Source organism: Haliaeetus albicilla, chromosome Z (assembly GCF_947461875.1).
Source record: "Haliaeetus albicilla chromosome Z, bHalAlb1.1, whole genome shotgun sequence".
Classification (NCBI taxonomy): domain Eukaryota; kingdom Metazoa; phylum Chordata; class Aves; order Accipitriformes; family Accipitridae; genus Haliaeetus; species Haliaeetus albicilla.
In genome coordinates this window covers 70,755,496-70,776,898 of record NC_091516.1, presented here as the reverse complement: position 1 = coordinate 70,776,898, position 21,403 = coordinate 70,755,496, and the positions used below count along the sequence as shown (strand labels likewise).

The 21,403-nt window shown below is 38.1% G+C and overlaps 1 protein-coding gene across 3 annotated transcripts in view; it reads right to left on the bottom strand.

Moving 5' to 3' along the window:
- Positions 1-1,944: 1,944 nt before the first annotated feature.
- The window catches only part of ARSK (arylsulfatase family member K), a 25,137-nt gene continuing 5,678 nt past the window's right edge, over positions 1,945-21,403 (bottom strand). For all 3 annotated transcript variants that reach the window (XM_069777422.1, XM_069777424.1, XM_069777425.1), the window contains 6 exons: positions 18,944-19,103; positions 12,190-12,472; positions 8,842-9,013; positions 7,231-7,455; positions 3,992-4,216; positions 1,945-3,906 (listed from right to left, as the gene is read on the bottom strand). In XM_069777422.1, the coding sequence (XP_069633523.1) occupies positions 3,632-3,906; positions 3,992-4,216; positions 7,231-7,455; positions 8,842-9,013; positions 12,190-12,472; positions 18,944-19,103 (1,340 nt within the window). In that variant the 3' untranslated portion in view covers positions 1,945-3,631. The remainder of the gene's footprint in view (positions 3,907-3,991; positions 4,217-7,230; positions 7,456-8,841; positions 9,014-12,189; positions 12,473-18,943; positions 19,104-21,403) is intronic.

Sequence of the window (21,403 nt, the reverse complement as noted above, 5' to 3'; positions counted from 1 at the left end):
TAGTTGAGGACTTGTCAAGGTTTCTCTGATGGCTGAAACAAACCTAATATGATTCACAAGTCACTTTTTATATTATTTTCCATCTGTTTACAGCCTTCTTAAAACATAAAAGCCACAAAGTGGAGACAATATCCTGAGGATTCAGTAGTGTTAAGAATAAAATCATTGCCTCTTGTGTCTTTCATACAACACTCCTTTCAATCACCCTTGAACGTCGCTTGTTTCCTTCATCACCACATCATGCTGTTGATTCATACTCTGCTTCTGGCTCTCTAAAATCTCCTCCAGGCGTGTAGGGCTTTTTGTTCTGCAAAACTGCAGCCTAGACAGTCCACTGTCTGCCATTTTAGTATTTTTCCCTCTCCCTTTTATTTCAACCTTGAACTAATCCATGATGAAACTTACCTGATTGATTTCAGAGCATTTTTCCAGCTAACGAAGACTACTTTGAATTTTAGCGTATCCTCAGAAGTGCTGATGGCTCTGCCAGGGTGCATTTTCTCATGTTTCGTAAGGAAAAAGAGCCTACTCCTCCCTCCTCCATTCAAATTACTTACTAAAAAAGTACCAAACAGTACTACATCAAATTCTTGCAGACCTTACTTGATCAGCCTTCCCACTATTTCATTTCTGGTGTCTACTGCTGAGTTTGATTTTGTACCTAATGTACAGTAGTTTTACTAGACTCTATTTCCATAGCTGGTTTGAAATAAGATCAGATAGGCCACTGCCCAAGTGCATTCAAAGTCTGGATCGCCCCACTGACTTTTTCCTTAGCGACTAGGCTAGTTATCCTGACAAAGGCAGCAGATGATTATTTTCATGTGATTTGTTGGCAAATTCGCAGTCTCTTACCTCTCCAGTGACCACAAGGACCTTGTATTTACAAAAATAATTCCCATTTTGGTTCATCAGGACAGTGGTACCTCTCCTGCTTTTGTAAGCACTTGAAGATAAGAAGGAAGGTTCAGAAGCTGATGAGGGCCAATGCCCTTGGTAGTCTCAGGTAAATCTCAAAAGGCCACACTGACCTGGCTACATCTAATAAATACCTTTGCACCTGCTGGCATTCCAGCCTGCTGCCTTCTCCCTTTCACTCCCCAGTGTCTCTTCAGTGTTAATACTGTGTAACTTGTTTCGCATGTTTGAAAACCAGATTTTTTTCTTTGTTAGCTGCACAACCTTGCATGTTGCAAACCTCATTTGATTTGTGTTACAATAATGCAGATGCATTAGCATAACTAAGATAGAGCAACTGAGTATGACCCCATTGTTAAATGTATCTGTTTTGGACTTAAATTAGCTCAGTTCTGTACCAACACAGGTAGATTGTTTATTGCAAACAGCGGCAGGAAGGCTTTAGGCGGCTTTTGCCTTCCCTTTTTCTAACTTCAGAACAAAGGTTCACGCACAAATAAGTGACTTTCAAAAATCAAAGTTCTGCTTTTAACAAACAAGTCAGTGTTTTCTTTTTAAATAGGCATTTCAGAAAGACCACATACAAAAAGAAGTATTAGACTAGTCATCAGATCCTAAGTCAGTATGTCTATCTGCTACGGCTTGGCTCAACATGCCACAGAATCGCCTTGCAAGGGAGCATCCCTACCTCCTGACATTGTAACTCTGCTTTGCCAGCGGGCACATTCCTGGGGTTTCCTGCATTATCTGGAGACCTGTCCCCGTGCACTGGGCTTCTTTGGACAGACTGTGATACAAGAAGTTGATGCAAGGAATGACAATAAGAAGTTTGTTTTTCCAATTTGTCTTTCCATTTCACAGAGTATCACAAACTGCACTTTAGTAAGCCTAACACTGACGAAGAACTACACCTTAAAAGCTCCTGTCTTTAAAGGAAGCACTGTCCACAGAACTGACAAAATACAATCTTCCCTAGTAATTTCTTTAAACATTCAGTCATTAAAAAAAGCACATACATATATCACATCCAGTTCACTGTAATTTTATTTTACTATATTCTGTACAATGTACTACGTTCTGTCCAGACCTCTGGGAAGTGATCAATTTATTTATTCTTTTCCCTCCTGAACAAGTGTTCGTACAGATGTATTTATTCTCTTTACTTACACACCTCATTTACATTACACAGCTGTGTTTTTTGTTTAAATAGTTTCATCACTATCTGAACTCATTTTAGCAAGAATTATAATGACATGTGCTACAGTGTTTGAAGTTTTTTTTAATTATTAATTTGTTCCTTGCCTACAAAAAAAAAAAAAAAAAAAAGAAAAAATGCTACCACAGCAGTAAGTCGTAGAAGGTTAGCCTTCATGTTCTATGAACACAAAACTATAAAATAGCTAAAACATTCATAAGTATGTACCCAATTCTAGTGTGGTTAAGTCGTTTACAAGATGTGTGTGGAGGGCCTAGCCATCAGAAAATACATGTATTTTTCATGTTTATTTTTACTAGCTTACTGCTACTGCTGAGTATTCCATTACAGATTCCAGAAAGCATTTAGGTATGAAGTATAATGTCACCCTGAATTGTTACTATAGCAGCAACAACTGTGCTCAAGAACATGCAAACGTAAGTGCTGCTACAATTACGTTTTTCCTTAGGCAGGGGAGTTAACTAGCTAAATCTTACCTTCTTCCAAAATTGCATTGTTTTTTAATAACATCCCTGGAAAAAAGTGAAATAGTATTTTTATGTTAATTTTCCCTGCAAGCTTCAACTGTATCTCCTCTGTACCTTTCATGTTCCAGTTCTCCACTCATTGATGCACATTAAAACATCTACCTACAGAATCTAACTGCATAATGGAGATTTATTCAAGCAGTTTTCATCTTCTGCTGTGCAAATCACACCATCACTTTTCAGAGAACTGCTCTGCCCCCAGGTTTGGTCAGAGGGGTTTGTTTTGTTATTTTTTAATTTCCGACAGTGACCAGAGACTAGATTCCTGTTCAGTTCCACAGCTGTTCAATTAGTAGCCCATGCATATTATGAAATTTTAAACAGCAAGGAGTAGTAAGTACCAGATCCAAAAGCAAGAGATTAGAAGGTGGCTCCTGAAAAGATGGAGAGTCAATCATGCATAAAACAGGAATGCTGACATAGTAAGCACATGAATAAACTGCATCTATGTTCAGACCAATACTAGTTGTTAACTTTTCAGATTATATTTTAAACTCTATAGCTTCTCTAAGGTGGATGAATGTGTATCCACTGTAGACTTAAAACCCGTCTTGATAGAAAGTTGGCTCCAGCACATTCCACCGTAACTGGTATTCTACTACAGTAAATTTTATAATCCTTGCTTTAGTCTGTCCTCAGAAATGGAAATTCCTGTTGAATTCTAATGCTTAATACTCTGCATTTTTGCAACCAGCTAAATATTCCATACATGCAATTAGTACTTATGTACTAACCTTCCTATGTATGCTTAGGTGTTACAGAATTATAACATGTAAAAATCTAGATTTGTTGTGCTGGCTAGTTATATAAAATGCTTCCGGCTTTCTAACACAAAGCGGTAATTGTTCGGGCATCTTTGCTTTCAATAGCTTATATAAGACAATAATTCTAACACTTGAAATACAGCATAATATTGCAAATGCAGAATGTTTTCATATCCTTAGTCATATTAAATCTAGGTTGTTTTTATTTACTTACTTTGACTAAGCCACTTGTTAATGGCATACTCGTATTTTTGGGGTTCCTTTAACCAGTCTTGATGCCACCTAAGGTTGGCAATAACATCTGAGTAATTCTGACCCAAACTTTGTTTCCAACTGATGAACTGTCTTTTGTTATACTCCTGAACAGAAGAAGAAACCTTTGGGTAGTTTACTATAGAGCGGAGTATTTTGTCCAAGGAATGTACAATTACTGGGAATTTTACTGCAACATTTGTTAGCTCATCTGGATCGTCAGAAAGGTCTGGAACAAACAAAAAGTCAGTTAAGAGCCAATTTGCATTTAATTAAATTAATGAGTCAGTTAGGACATAAAAGTTGTAACATACCAAACAGTTGTGGAAGTACTGAATGGCCATCTGAGTATGTGATATATTTCCACTTGTCAGTTCGAAGCATGTACATGGAAGCATTCACATTGCATCCGTGGAACTCACTCAACACCCATGAGGGCCGAGGCCCTCTGGGTGACAATTCATTTTCAGCCTTTCCACGTAGCAGCGGTATAAGAGAATATCCACTGAGGTTCTGCGGGACAGGAATTCTTGCTATATCTAGGCAAAGATATACAAAGTCAAAATGCTACTGCAGTTACTGTTAGCATCAGTAGGCTACAAAAAGCCTAATGTAATGCTATAGGTTATCTGAACATAAATGCTATTACAATAATAAAACTCGCATTCCTAATTATTCTCCATCTAGAACACAAGAACCCCAAAATATGCAAATAATAATAATAAAAAATCTTTAAGGAACTTTCCAAGGTCAGCTGCCCACCATCTTGATCAGAAGCAGTGCCAGCTACGTATAAGTCAATCTTTAACAGATGTTAAAACCAATCGCGACAGCCTCCAGTGATGCGTGGTGTGCTTTTTGTTTTTTTAATCACGGTTTTATAACCACTCCCTTCTGCTCTGACCACCTCAGGCAAGAGGAAGAGATTGTCATAGCATGAAAGGACCCTAAAAGCTCCATATCCAACATGGTCTAACCATTCGTTTCTTTGATCATAATAGTGCTAAGCTCCTACCTAGAATTCTTTATCACTGGATAACAAAACACTTTACAAAAGGTCGCCATTATGGTTATCACCTATAACCGGTGGGGAAACGGAGGAACAGGGCCACTTGCTTCTCTGGAGATACAGATGGTATCAGATGTGGTATCAATACAGTGCACATAGAGAAAATACTGGATGACTCTATAGCCTACTAGACGGCCCCTAGAAGATGCTGTAACTTGAATAAGCTCCTCAGTATCAACTTACATCACAAGTGTCTCTAGCTCCCAAAGATCAGGTCAATATTAAGCAGTTGCAAAAATCTCTCAGAGACATTCTGAAAAACATAGTTGAGAATCCCAAGGATGTTACCTAAACTTCAGCTTGCCCTAAAAACAGGGTATGACAGTACTAGTATTTTTAATCACCCTACTGAACGTAGCATATAGTCATTCAAAATTCAACACTTTGCACTTCACAGAGCACCGTGGTAGTATTTTATCTTGTGTTCTACACCAAGTGGTGATACTCAGTGCATGCAGATTGCCCAGAGGTGACTTTTTCCTTCATCGGCATGTATCTTGCTTTTTCTCCTCTGGTTCTACAGCATATACACCTGTCATTAATCTGTAGTTCTTCCTCTAGTAAATAAAAAGGCCAGCATTTGACTAAGCACTAGTAAGACCTGTAACATGTAAACCCAGTAGCTTTCAGTGTGTGGACTGAAAACTTGAACAAATACATACTACATTTGAACAAAAGAAAAAGGGATATAGGCCTTCCTCTTCTGTCATTCTAAACCAGTAATGCTATTAACTGCAGTAACTGCATTCTCCACATGCAAAGAATGCTCCAGGCTGGCACCTTCAGTAGCTCCTGCTTTTCCAACAGAGATCCAAAGATACTTCCATACAGACCAACAAAGCCAGTGCTGTCGGGAGGAAAGGTTATGCTACATCCTGTTAAAAAAATGGAAGAGCTGTTGCACTCCTGGCTGAGTTATCCGTTATCACACAGATTCTTCTGGAATCAAAACATCTGTACCACACTCGCTATACGGTGCACCTAATCTCAAAGTCAGTAAAGGAGGAAGTACTGAGCAAAGCATTTGGATGGCGTCTTAAAGAGAGATTATTGCCCTGAGACAACGCAAAGCAAAGGGATTACATTTATCATGAAAAAGGAGTTGAAATCTGTTTCCTCACTAGTCAGCAGCAGCATGCAGCCTGAAGAGATAGTAGATGACAGAGATGATTCTTCATGCTTTCACATTCATCTTGATGTATGTGCCTTTTTTGACATTCAGATTACTGGAAAGGGGAACTGCCAGAACAGAAGGAAAGGACTTACAAACTCAGAGTTCTGGGAAGAAAAAAAGGAGGAAAAGAACAAGAAGGAAGGATGTTAAACCACCTGACCAATTATGTTATTTGGGGAAAAGGCACAAAGAAGAAGAAAAAAAAAAGAAGATGTTTTTAACTCTTTACATATGATACCACAACTTATTTAAGAACCATACCTAATACAGATTACTTTATATATATAAAAGATTTGATATCAGAATTTTGAAGAGAAAGCTACTCAGATTATATCCTATTTTCAACTGGATAACTGGTTCAAAAGTTTTGAGAAGTGATAGGCAAATAAATACCTTCTGTTCCATTTTTAGAAAATCAACTTAATACAGGAAAGGATTTTTCACTGGCATTTACTGCTAGAAGTACAGTTTTATCTACTGCTCCACGTTCTTTCAGGCAACTGCAGCATACACATGACACTTCTTGCAGAGCAAGCTTTGCAGATTACCTTGAAAAGGACATTTTTCTGATCAGTAGCCTAAAAGATCCTAGATGAAGCCTCGAACAGTGGTGCCACCTAAGGTTTAATTCCAGTGAGATTCATCTCTTGCATGATTTATCAGAGGTAACTACTCAAAAATTCACTCTTAAAAGTAATTTCCATCTGTGTATAAGTGATTTGATGTCAGTCCTTTTTATTTGATTGTCTGCGCCATAATGAATATTTGCATATCTAAGAAGGTAAGAATGGACATCCTTTATCGTATCTTATTATGCTTCCCCAGATCAATTGTATATTTCCTGTACAAAGTCTTTATCACATGTTTTCCATGTGACCCTTCATAAAGGACATTCCTTTGATAAGCTAATGAACCTGCTATGCTTTCAGGTTTTATCTCATCTCTGGATGCATTTACACTATAATTTCTATAGCAAACTGTTAGGTATGAAAGCTAGCAAGGATTACTTGTATCTAAAACACATCTGATTAGTTTTTATCACTTTTTTTTTAATAACAAATACTCCTACATATAATCATTCACTGTAATTGTGTTGATGACGGAAACAGTAGTAAGGAACATCAACAGCTCCTTTATTTAATTTTTACATCCATTTTTTGCATTTTTTATTAAGTCCGTGTATATGTTCCACAGATAAATTGTTGTCTCCTATTGTGTTAATACATTGCCTCACAAAGTGGAGACATAATACAAATGCATAATAATAGTAACTGGGAAAAAAAAATTTCATTTGAAATTACTGAACTCACCAAGCATAGTAGGATATATATCCACAAGAGATACCACATTTGGTATTTGCTGCTGTTCTTTTATGCCTGGCCCCAAAACTAAAAGAGGAACATGGGAACTTCCTTCATACATGCTCATTTTATAGAACTGCCGGTGTTCCATAGCAAGTTCTCCATGATCTGCAGTGAATATAATGATTGTTTTTTTAAGAAGCCCAGTATCTCTCAGAGCTGAAATAATCTCACCTGCAACAAGAAAAAGATGCTGAAAAGGCTATGTTCACAATATTCCTTCCAACTTCTGTACCTGCAAAGCAGCATGCAAACTCTCTCTGCTACAGAAGGCAGAGGCCAAAGCTTTCAGCCCAGAATAACATACAGTCGTCAATAAGTTGCAGGGGTCTGCCTCCCAGTGAAGTGTGGAGGGCACTGAACACAACCATAAAAATTTCAAAAAGCAAGGATGCACCACAGGACAAGCTGCATTTTTGCTATCGTCACTTTTGTTTAATTTCTAGTATAACTAATAATAGTTATTTCAACAGCAGTAAAATAGGTCAGCAGAAGTCCTGACATTAGATTTAGGGTGAAGGACTCTTGACAGTACCCACCTTAAACATAATCAGTGGAAATTTCTCCTTCCTTTGCCTACATCCCCACAGAAGCCTCTTGCACTGACATTTGTGCAGTGAAGACAGGGCCAAAATCAATGAATTTGGTAATTAAGCAAAGCACTTACACATCTTTAATGTTAAAACAGAAAGATGATTCTTGCTTAAACAGACTAGTTAAAAACTTAAAATATGTTAACAAATCAAACCCCAGTGCAGTTACTTTGCAATACCTTCACTCCCTAAAACTGTCAGGTTCCCATTGATCTCTTTTTTGTTCACAAAATGTGGAAGAGTAATTCTGTGTCTTTTAAATTACTTTATCATTCTAACATTGCTAAAAAAATTAGCTTATTTATTCCTGAATTTCATAGTAGAATGCAAGGAAATTCTTATTCTTTTATGGTCACTTTTCAAATTAAGAAATAAAATACTGTAAATGAAGACCAATTTGCATTACAATTTTTATGTATGTAGACCTTACTGCAAACTAGGAAGAATTCTGAATGCCTAGTTATTTCTTTTTTTTCTTGACTTTCAGTAATATGCTGCTGAGGAAGACTTCAAAGGTAACCTTATGGTTTAGTCTATGTATAATAGCTGACATCCAGTCTATGCATTTGAAATCAATCTCCAAGGAAACTGCTTATGCCCTAAAGTTTATCTCTCCTTCCAGCTCTGCTTTGCTGGTCTGTCCCCTTCACAGATGTTTCCATTATTTCAGTTAGCACTTAATCAAAGAATATTTATTTCCTCTTGTAAATGGGTCAAGCAACATTTTGCTGCAGTTACTGGGCTTTTGCACAGTCTTTTGACTGGTAGTTGTGATTACTTTTCAGAGTGCTCTGAATTCACCTTGCAATAGCCTCAAAAGCTATCCAGTTATTTACAACATCCATGTGACTTACTCCCAGATCTGAATTGTGGTTTGTTTTTTTTTCTTCCAGAGGACCAGCCCCATCAGCATTTTCTTAAAAGTATCAGAACAAGAAAACCCACTGTATAATGAAACATTACCTACCCAGCATGGCATCTGTCTCTGCACACATAGCATAATAAAATGCTCTAATATTTCTCACTTCTTGCTTTGTAAACTCTCCTGTGCAATTCTTCGTGTAAGATGAGTAATAGTCTATTGGATGCATCTCTGAAAGAGAAGACCACTTGGGAATTTTAATAGCTTCATAAGTTACCTAAAAGTAAGAGGAAATTAAGGTTACTTTAGCAACTGAATTAAGCCATTTTTTAAAAAACAGATTTAATTTAAAACTTTTTAGCACAAATTCACAGTTCTCCATTTGTGGTCCAGGAAACAGCAGCTGCTTATCTGTTACATGCTGCTGCTACCTTCCTCATGCTTCCCCTCTGCTTCCACAGGTATTAAGTCATTTTAAGAGAGCTATAAAAATCAGCTAGAAACTAAAGCTAGAAGCCAGAAATATGTGCTTTACCAGCTGATGTCTTTTAAGAGAGATAGCACAGAACAATCTTCTAGAACTGTATTCTAGAGCAAGTACAGAAGTATTGGCATAGTGTCTCATTAACTATAGGATAACTATAAACCGTATGTATCAAAAAGATCATAGTTATGTGAGCCTACAGAACAACATGGAAATTCACTTAGACTGGAAAGGTCTCCAGGACAGTGGATGACAAGCCCTGACATCTTGATAGAAAGAATTCACTACATTAGTCCAACTTTCTAATACTTTTCTATTTGTTTCCACAGGTGTCACTCCATTTTGTTATAAAGTGTAAGATCAGCTTTAAACTAAAAAATAGGAGCCAATCAATTACAAATAAGGCTAGGTTTGTATATTCGAACTGGCATCCTTAGAGATACTGTGTGCTGCAGGACTAGCTTTAGAACCTCAACGTTTGACATACACATTTAGCCTAGGCAGTCATTCTTGTAAGCTTCCCTTAAGTGCTGCATTTAACAGAGTTAATTACTTCCAGGTTGTAGGCTTAAAGCACAAATTACCACAAAGCGGAGAAGATGTAATCTCAGTATGGAAAACTTAAGTTGATTAAATAATAAAACCACATCTGTTGCTCTCGTTTACATCTGAAAATCTTCTCTAACTGAGCTGAGGCCTAGACAATGGCACAGCAACGCGGTGCCTGTGCAGCACCCTCCCAGGGCTGCAGCCACAGCTTCCCTCCTGGGGCGGCCCCCAAACACAGGCAGCACTGGTTCCTGATAACCTGAGACACTTATGGTCCAAGCGGCTCCACGCAGCACAAAAGCGATCAGACCAACGTTGACCCTAGAAGCATTACATCTCTGTTTATTGGTGTAGCAATTTAAGTGTCAAACCCTACTGAACCCCATTTGGTTTTGCCCCGAGGTGCGGCATAGATAATGAAGAGCTATCTGGGGAGCTACTAGTGTACTGCCTGTCTCTCGAGCACATGATGTATCTTCAACCACCAGTGCTGCTATGGCCATGTGTTCCAATACCCACAAGGTTCCAGTCAATATTCTCTCTTGAGTTATCTAGCAGATGTATTAAGTCATCTAAACAGTTGGTAAGACGGCAAGAGTTCAAGTGCCCATAGGGATAAAACCTGGCTTTGTAATAGTCAAACAGGCATACCAAAACCCAAGTTTCCTTAGGCGCTGTAGAAAATAGGCTGCAAGAAGAAATCTTGGAAGATAAAATAATAGCAGACAACTGCTTCAGTCATCTCCCTGTTGCTGAAGGTCTTTGGCTACATAAAGTCATATTTCAGACTCCTCAAATGGCATTTAGTAGTTGCGTAAGATATAATGGAAGCAAAAAGTGTTCCTCTCCATTCACTATTTGTCAGAAGACTGAACCCTTTTCTACAGGAGTACAACCTAGTTTGTAAGGATTCACAAAATCATAGTCCCTTTGTCTGTCATAAATCATAGCTAGGAAAGAAGCCACATGCCCTGAAAAAGTGCCAGCTTGTGCAAAATACAGGGGACCATCTCCCTAGCAACACAGGGTTTCACAAACATACCGTGTTGATACTCCATTCTGTATTAGACCCCAGTAAACATATAATTTAATTCAAGTTCTTCATCTATGCCCTCAAAACTTCTTCATGAGATTGATCTCTGTCATTTTCAAAGACTGTTTCTTCCATGGCCAAAACACAGATACATTCCAGAAGAATCAGTCAATGGCCCATAAATGGTACTATGTGGTTCACATAACTGAGTGTGTGTATGTAGTGGCAGAAAGGACCTCAGCAAACTATAGAGTTTAAGTACTCTAACTGGACTAAGGATGACAAAAATTTGTCAGAGATGTTATAACTCTGTCTGTGAATTGGAAAATGGTACCCCCACTTCCCAAGACATGTCTAACCTAGCAATTAGCACCTACAAAGTTTTCCTTAATATCTAAGCTACATCTTGCTTTTTGCAAATGAAGGTTTTTTCCCCCCTGCTCTTCTTCTCCCCAGAAACTTCTCACCATTCCTAGAAGAAAAAAAACCACAACCCTCACTATTACAAAGTAATTCACATCTCTCAACCTTCATTTGTATATCCTTTTTTCTAAGTCTTTGTATTTTTGTTGCACCTAGATAAAGAGATTTTGCAGTTCCCCAGTAGAAAAGGCCAAATGAGTTATAGAAATTGCATATGGTTTTTTTTGAAGTAAGCATAAAGTCTTTTCAAACCTAATTCTCAGTTCTTCAGCTGCAGAGAATCTTAATGCCCTTATGCAGTGAAAGCTGTTGTAACCCATTTATATTTTTATGACAGATAATGGCACCTGGAGACCACACAAGACAGAGAAAAAATTTTCACTTCTTTGGAACTGAGTGCTATCTGTTAGCTTTCCACATATGGACATAACGGGACTTTTCTGCACGCTAAAAACATCTAAAAGCTACAGCAGCATGGAGAGAAGTTAACAGAAAAGAGACTTCTGCTGTGTCTTACTACTTCACGTTCTAGGTTCACATTGTAGAAAAAGTCAACCTCTCACTATAAAGCTCAGACAGGATGACTACATATAGCATCATTTGTAACAAGCACAATACAGAATGTTATAAACAATGAACTTCAGACCATTACTGAAAAAAAATTACAGCCAAGTAGAGCAACAATTTCATTCTCTGTTTAATGTGCTTCTAGCCACTGAACTCCTAATTTCTTTATTGATTTAGTGACTACTGCTAGCAAACAGTTTCCTACAGCAGAGAGAAATTCTTCACTTCTATTTGCTTAGCCTTCCATCAGAAATCTAACATCTCATCCAGGTACCTTCTTACTGTGTACTGAAATATCAGAACTGGGTCTGACTTGAAAAATCACATGAGGAATAAAATACTGTTCATAATAAGTAAAGTTATAAATAAATTTATATTTAAACTTTATCTCACATACCTTTTCAAGCCAATAGGGAGATGTTAAAAATGTAGAGGATCCAAAATTTTCTCCTGCATAGGGTGATGGATATGGGTGTGGTAAATTTAGTCCCAAGTAAAGAACAAATGGTTGAGTAAGGTTAATGGCTTCTTCCTTTATCCAATTTACTGCTTTATCAGTATTCCGCCAATCTGCTTCCATCACTCTGACATGCTTCCTATCACCAGTAAGATTTACCATGGGTCTCCCTTCTTGCCGGAGCAGGAAGTCAACATCCCTAGTCCAAGCTTCTACACGGTTACTGAAAATATATACACAAGATACATACTCAGTGGAAAACGTTTTCTTCACTTTTCCTCCAAGTCAAAAGAATTCCTGAAGAACTTCCGCTATACTTGTAGCTGCAATCTATTTGTAATTTCTACATAAAGGAAAACTGTTATTCAATTGATCAATAGCTATTGTGCATCTATTTTATACTCAAAGGTTTAACCACTTTTTTCTGCTTCTGAATCTTCTTTCTTGTTTATTATAACTTCATATCAGAATGGTTCTTCTTGCATCTACAAAATAGTATTTAGAAATAGCATGTCCATCTTATTGACCCTGCTCCCCATTCTGGCATGGATTCACATACTATTTATGTGGTAAAGAGGGCCTTAGATTTTTGTTATTTGAAAAAGGCCCATGGGAAATAAGTTGCCTGGAGAGGCTGCCTTTAGAAGCAATGTTCTGGTTTTGGACTGTACTATTACAACATTTTAAAACACTATCACTTGGGACAAAAATCTGTAAGAGTGATTTATCTTGTACAATTGCTTTTAATGTAGTTGATAAATGCTATCAAGGAAAGGGAATAACAGAGGAGAAGGGTACAGAGAAAGCAAGAAAGGGAAGAAAAAGGCAACTCTTTAATGATGAAATATTTTTGGAACAGATTTTCTAATAATAAATTTTCTAATAAACATAACAATTGTTGCCTCTGTAAAACACTGAGAAATCTGACCTGCAGTTTCTTTGCCAGAGTGAATGACACCACAACTGCCATAAGCAAGGGCTGGGAGGAAACAGCCCATTTAAGACCTTGACTAATCTTCATTTTGTTCATGGCAATTTCAATATAACCAAACAAATTATAAAAAAAAATATGAAACTGCTCAACGTTTGATCACATACTTTCATCAAAATACAGCATTATTGTTGTTTAAAGAGCATCTAACCAGTTTTGCCCCCATAGGAATTTCACCATTGCACTTTTAACCTCCAGAAAAAATATTCAGAATTATCTGTAACAACAATTTTGTTTACTGTTTCAAATTCTTGTTTAGACTCACACTTTCAAGGTAAACAGGCTGAAACAAATTACTTAGAAGAAATTAAGGTAGCATGTTTCATAAACGTTAGAATGAAATGATGGTAAAGGGTGTGTGGGGGTGTATGTGTGTGGGGGGTGTCAAATTGCATCTAATGTCATAATACTGACTTACACAGAAAAAATTATTATGTAGGCCATAGGCCAGTCTGACTGTCCAATCAGATTGAGGTCACGATCAAGTAAAAAAAAAACAAAACCCAACCCCCCCAAAACTCAAACAAAAAAAACCCCAAATCCCATTTCAGACCCCTTCCACATTCTGGAGCAACAATGGAGATGTTTTGACACATCCAGGAGGAAAACTAATCCTCAGGCAGAAGAGGAGAAACAGATATGCTGAAATAATCTTCAGAAAGCCAGGTGGAAAGTTGAAAAAGGGGGCAACACTAGATTCAAATCTGGGATTTAAAAGGAAAGAGCAAGGACTTGACAGATGTATAAAAGCTTCAGAAATTAATTCCAATTTTCAACACTTTCAATGCGAATGAAGGGGGACCCTATCTCCTTTGCCAGCAGACAGTACTCCAGCAATTGTAACAAACATACAATGGAAAAAAAGCTGATAAATGAAGGATGGGAATACAACAATGCAACATAGAAGATAAAGCTTAATGAACTACCATCATTATTAGCCCAAGTGAAAGTAATTACATGACAGTCAGTAGCTACATCTATTTTAAATTTTAAGTGAAGACAGCCACCAACATTCAAAAGGACATATGGCAGTCTTTTTGACAGGAAGCAGAGGCTTCATGCATTCAATAGTCCAGAGGCTGAAGATCCAGCTCTTTCTCTCTGCTAATATGCATTTCTTTGTATGCACTTCCTAGAAGTCCCCTTCTCAAATACCATTAATTCACAGCTATGAATAATTATGAGTGAGTCACATTCAAATCGATACTTAGTAGATTTCACTATGTATTTGTATTTTAAGACACATAAACTTCCGCAGTGTTAGCAATGCACTATTTGCAATAGGTTAGGACAAAGCAGAATCAATTTATGTCACACATCTTAAATGTTGCAGCAGAAAAGTCAACAATTCTTTTTTTATTAGGTAAATATGGGATCAGGGAACAGAGGTGGTTTTGTTGTTTAAAGAAACAACATATGTGCTTAAGAAAAGTTTCTAAAGAGATAATACCGCCTGCTAAATCTTGCGTGAGCTGAACTTTTCTATATCCCTTTGCTAGTCTCCTCTTTTACAAGAAATTAAAACAGCAGGACTTTTAATTATTTCCACAATGAACAGGAACCTTTGTTATAACTCTTCTACACTATAGATTACTTAATTGGCTACTTAGGGTTTTTAAATGTCTACACAGAAGCCATGCCAGGAACGAGATGTGCTTTTTTTCTTTGACTGAAGAATTGTATTTGCAGTTTTCATTTTTTTGAATTAAAAACTGTGTAAACTGCCATTTTCAAATTCCTCTTGTGTAGGCATGGAAAGGCTGACTAACCATGTGTTTATTTTCATTTATTCTCAACCCCTACCCACACTTACTCAAATAACAGTAAGGGCTTGATCCTGTTAAGTACAGATCTCAAACTCCCAGTGAAGGGAGAGTTAGAACAAAAGTATAAAAAATTTGCAGCAGTTGGAAATGTAGAATACAAGCCTAGGACAAAAGACAATTAAAGACTGCAACACCATAGACTTCACAGTATTTTTCTGTTATCTTTGAAATGCCTAAGAATTCAGCCTCATGGGACCAAGAGCTATGCAAACATGATGTGATTATATGGTTACATCATAATTTCTGTTTGTGAGACTTGAACCCTGTCACTAAAGTAGATGAATCTATACATGACAGAACGAGAAAAATCAGAGTACATGACTGTAACTCTACTGATACTGGTGCTGCTACAGTTTTGCAAAACCTTGAAATGTCTTAATTTATTTCTCACCCGTGGAGACTTGTAACAATATTTAGAATGGTATCGATAGAACCATTCAAATGTGACAGTACCAGACAAAATAAGTATGAAAGGAAGGTTAAAGTAATGGCGTGCATTGACAGCAAGGAACATGAATGACATCAGCAGAACAGGTCAGTACCGAAGAAGGGGCTGTGAGTATTTAGATCACCGTACAGATGACTTGTCAGCAGCATCCTGATAGCAGGATGGCAACCAGGTCCTTGTGCACTCTGTGTGCCATTTCTCTTCCTGTTAGTCCAACAGAAGAACAGAATACAGTAAGATAGCCGCAATAAGGAAACAAAAAGGCTATTTGCCTAATGTTTCTGAAGACTAAAGTAAGCAAGATTTCAAGGCAAAGTATCACACTATAGCAACTTTTCACTCCTAAAGATTGTAAAACACCTATGCAAAATGCCATTTCATCATTGCCAGTGAACAGAAAAATAGGGAAGACCTCATCAGATAACATCCCTTGCCCTATCACATGCCAGTAAACCTGTTCAGACTACTTGAACATGAATCTTAGCGAGTATGGTTATGGGTATGAAATTGTGAGTTGGCAGAGTTTACCAACTTAGAAAGTTAAGCAACATAAAAATTATGTTCCTCTTCTACATAGTCTCTCTTTAAGGTTTTCTTTGCATTAATTCCTACACAATAACATTTATTTGAGAACTAAGGACCACCTGTTTGTTCAGCTTTGCACTCCCCATGTGAAGGCCTTTGTACAGAAGCCAGAATTCACCTACAGTCTTCAGCTCAGGCAAATGAAAGCAAGGCTTCTGTAATCCAGACATTTATACGCAACAAACCTTTTTTTCAGTGCCACCTTTGTGTTCCAGTTAACATAGGAACAGCCAGGAACTTCTTCAATTACTTAGAGCTGGTCTTCTTTAAACCTGGAGTGACTTCAGATTAGAGATAAACAGTTTCAATGTTATAAAACATTTCTTCTATCTCAGTGAAGGGCAGGGTGAGTGCATATTATATACTATTTAGACAATGCCGAAATTTCTCTGCACAGAAGTGATTCAGAATAAAAGTGTAAGGGTCTGTATAATACTGCAGGTAATTTTTATCTCTCAGAGTAAGTTTAATTTACTGAAAATCTATTCTAAAAATGCTTAAGAATGATGCATACACAGAATAATTTCTGTCTTGCTTCATTACATAGAACAAAATCTCTTCTTAAAGAATGGTCTGTTACTGGCACTTTACAGTATGCTGTTAACACTATGCTCTTTTGAAAAGTGTGAATGCCTGAGGCAGTCACAACAAACCATGTCTACACTACAATAATATAAACATCTGTAAGCATTCATCTTTATATTCAGTTGTTTCTTGCCAGAGAGGAAATTTTCCCAATGTTTATATAAGCAAGCACAAAGAATCAGAATAATACTACAGCAGATGACTTTTTAGTATGTTGTACAAGTAATTGTCTCTTACTGGGAAAAAAAAAAGTTTTAAGAATAAGGCAGAATAATGCAGCCTTCAGAAAAAAAAAATTCAAAGCGTAAGACCAGAGGTTGAACACCAATCTGTTCATAGTTAGAAGCTAAGTTACTGAGAAGAGCTGCAGAGAGAGACAAGAGAGAAGCATCAGTAGTACACAAATATGTACACTGTCTGGTAAAGTTAAGCAAACATGAAGTTTTTGCTGTAAGTCTGTATTTGAATAATCTTTTACTTCCAATGTAGAACTGGTATATGAAAGAATGGAAAAAAAAAGCTTTCTTTTCTTTTTTGACAGTCTTAAACTGGAGAGGAAATTATTGCTTTGGCCAGATTCTGAAGTGGATACTATTTATAAAGTATTCCGTAGATAAAAAGCAGTGGGTATGTGTCACGTAGTATTAACTACTACTGTGACCTTTCAACTTGATTGTTCATTTTAGTGAGGGAAGTGAGGACATTTTAAGTGACTCTAACCTGTTTAATATCAAATAAAAAGCTACTCTTTATTATTATTATTTCAACAACAGACATCATTATTAATCAGTGCATCTTCATAAAAACTACACAGAAGGAAGACACTGTATTTTGTCCCAACTGTCCAGATGCACTATGCTTATTATTTTTTGAACATAATGCAATTCGTCTCTAAATGTTTAAGTATTTTTTATAAATTGCTGTAATTCTAGTCACATTTTTTTTATAAGAAAGCTTTACAGCATAGGAAGTACAGCTGTATTGGGTCTGTGTGGCAAGGTTTTGGTAGCATGGGGGTGACAGGGGTGGCTTCCTTAAGAAGCTGCTAGAAGCTGCCCCCATGTCCACTGGAGCCAATGCCAGCCGGCTCCAAGATGGACCCACTGCTGGCCAAGGCCAAGCCCACCAGTGACAGTGGTAGCGCCTCTGGGATAACAGATTTAAGAAAAAAAGCTGTGCAACAGCAACTTCAGCCAGAGAGAGGAGTGAGAATGTGTAAGAGAAACAGCCCTGCAGACCCCAAGGTCAGTGAAGGAAGGGGAGAAGATGCTCCAGGCACTGGAGCAGAGATTCCCCTGCAGCCCATGGGGAAGACCATGGTGGAGCAGATCTCCACCTGCAGCCCGGGGAGGACCCCGTGCGAGCGCAGGGGAAGAGTGAGGAGTCCTCCCCCTGAGGATGAAGGAGCGGCAGAGACAAGGCATGATGAACTGACCACAATCCTCATTCCCCGTCCCCCTGCGCTGCTGAGGGGGAGGAGGTGGAGGAAATCGGGAGTGAAGTTGAACCCAGGAAGAGAGGGGTGGGGGGAAGGTGTTTTAAGATTTGGTTTTATTTCTCATTACCCTACTCTGATCTGATCGGTAATAAATTAAGTTAATTTTCCCCAAGTTGAGCCTGTTCTGCCTGTGAGGGTAATGGGTGAGTGATCTCTCCCTGTCCTTATCTTGACCCACGAGCCTTTTGTTGTATTTTCTCTCCCCTGTCCAGCTGAGGGGGGGAATGATAGAGCAGCTTTGGTGGGACCCTGGCATCCCACTGGGGTCAACCCACCATAACAGCAAAAATCTGTGAAAACATATTACCTTCAAAAAAACCCAAACACCTCATGTTTTGTGATGGTAGATCTAATATTCAAGTATTATCAAAAATGTTTCTTTGTTCTGCCTTTCCTACACTGCTAGTATAATGAAGCCTGGAAGTCTCAAGGCAAGGCAAAAATGGTTTATGAATTTCACTTAGGGAGCAATTCCAATGATGCTTAGGGAGCAATACCAATGATGAAAAATAATCTTCATTCATGTCAGGCAAAATCAGTCTTGATATTCACCTTCCAGCTACAGGTAAAAGCCAAAAGTGCATATGCGTGGGATGCGCTTGCTTCTGCAGAAAGTTGCAGGACAGACCCCTGCTAGGTTCCTAACACAATTTCTTTCAAATTAAAGCTACTACCATTTCAGTCAGAGACAGAAACCATTTGCCAGACCATTACATGATTTATTCACTCCTGTCCATTTCATAGCAGGAAAATCTGATTACCTTACTGAATGATGTCCGGAAGTATAGTCCAATTTCCCATACTTTTGTGTGTGGTAGCCATGCTTCTGCATGAGATCCATCCACGTTACATAATCTGGATCTAGACCTTTGAAGTTATTCCAAGACTCTGTTAAATGAGTGAAAAGACCACTCCACATAGCTGGGGAAAAAAAAAAAAAAAAAAAAAAAAGAGAGATACGGTTTTTGACAAGTAAATGGTACTTCCTGTCTAAAGTTGAATATACTTGTGTCCTGGTTTCAGCTGGGATAGAGTTAACTGTCTTCCTAGTAGCTGGTACAGTGCTATGTTTTGAGTTCAGTATGTGAAGAATGTTGATAACACTGATGTTTTCAGTTGTTGTTCAGTAGTGTTTAGACTATAGTCAAGGATTTTTCAGCTTCTCAAGCCCAGCCAGCAAGAAGGCTGGAGGGGCACAAGAAGTTGGCACAGGACACAGCCAGGGCACCTGACCCAAACTGGCCAACGGTGTATTCCATACCATGGGACGTCCCATCTAGTTTAGGAACTGGGAAGTAGGGGGCAGGGTTTCGCCGCTCGGGGACTGGCTGGGTGTCGGTCGGTGGGTGGTGAGCAATTGCCCTGTGCATCATTTGTACATTTCAATCCTTTTATTACTACTGTTGTCATTTTATTAGTGTTATCATTATCATTATTAGTCTCTTCTTTTCTGCTCTATTAAACCGTTCTTATCTCAACCCAGGAGTTTTACTTCTTTTCCTGATTTTCTCCCCCATCCCACTGGATGGGGGGGGAGTGAGTGAGCGGCTGCGTGGTGCTTAGTTGCTGGCTGGGGTTAAACCACGACAACTTGAGAAGGGATCAATCTTCTCATTATTTTAGACGTAAAAAAATCCACATTGTGATGCAAGAGAGCAGGGAATACAAGGTATTACTCTTCCAAATCTTATTTTCATCATCGATACATTTATAACACATAATAACAACACTTATTAAAATAATCCCCAAAATCGCAGGAGAAGGTCCTATCTTTCCAGGTGCTGTGCAATCATTAAATCAAGGTTTTCTGCAGATCAGGAAATGCTCTTTTTGATTGCAGAAGGAAAACGCCATGGTAATACAGATGCTGATGAAGCAGTCATGTATTTACATGTGTTGCAGAGTATTATCTCCCCTTACTTCAGTTATATTTTAATGTGAATTTAAAGTGAAGTATGTTTGTGGAGGGAATTAGAGTATATCATTTTTATAAATACTATATGCCCTCAGTTTTATCCTTTTTAGGTAATCTACTTCACTACCAGCCGTAGAAATGAAGCGATATTATTAAAGAAGAGGCCAAGAAGAAATGAAACCAAGGGAAGCCTTGCAAAGGAACTATAAGGAAAGTTTTTATTAGCCAATTACTATGTTTCTTTGCAGCTTGTTGAGAATTGTTCAGTCTTCCCAATGAGAATTTAAAGTCAAAGGGAGTCCTAAAATCAAACTAAGGTGTTCTATAAGCAATGGAAATACCCTGTAAGCACAGTGTGTCAACCCCAACCCCATACCATGGTAATACTCCCACTTTCCCCACCCCAAAGTCCTCCTTCCCACCATCTCTTCTAGTATTGTCCCTGACACCTCCATAATAGATGTACCCTCAGTTCCTTGCAGGTCTCCAAGCTACTGGCTAAACAAGAGGTGTCCCACTGGTTCAGAGCTGCACTTGTGATGACTGACCAGTGGTCATGATGATGTTGATGGACCACCTAACACGCTAACATGCAGCCTCTTCCTCACTGGGAGCACTATCTGCTATTTTCAGAAAAATTCTTAAAATTAAATAACCTAAGACAAGGTTATCGTTCTCAGCAACAAAGACTGTCTGAAAGACTCAGAAATCAGGAAGGAAACAAGACTGATGGCATGTCCATGTAATCTCACTTAAAACATGACCTTGAGAAACAGAAAAGGGGGCTAGGCTATCAATAAACAGAATACTAAACACTAACACTAAATTTGACAGCCTGTGTCTGCTGCAGTCAGTTCAGGTTGCTTCTTCCAATGTATGCTTGAAAGAAAGGGGCATCTCCCTTTCAGCTATAGATGAAATTTTATTTACATCACCTCTGGAGGGTCTTTGCAACAATTGAAAAGGCTAGAAATCTTTTAAGATGCAACCTTTGATTCAAGACTATAGTTTCGTTCTAACTTCCCAGCAAATTCTGCATGTGTGAAATTGAACACAGGACAATGATTGCAGCAAGTAAAGAAAAATACTGCACTATTCAATTAAGGCTATTGAAGGATACATTATGTATTTAATAGAGTGTTTGGAATAAATGTCATCAGAAGGCAATGCTAACAGGCACTGATTTATTCAGCTGTTATTATTTAATATTTTTTCCTGAGAACAGGAAAGAGATTTATTAATTTTGTATTGGGAAAGGAGAGTAGTTCTGAATGCAGCTTCAGCACTGCAGCAGACAAACTGACAA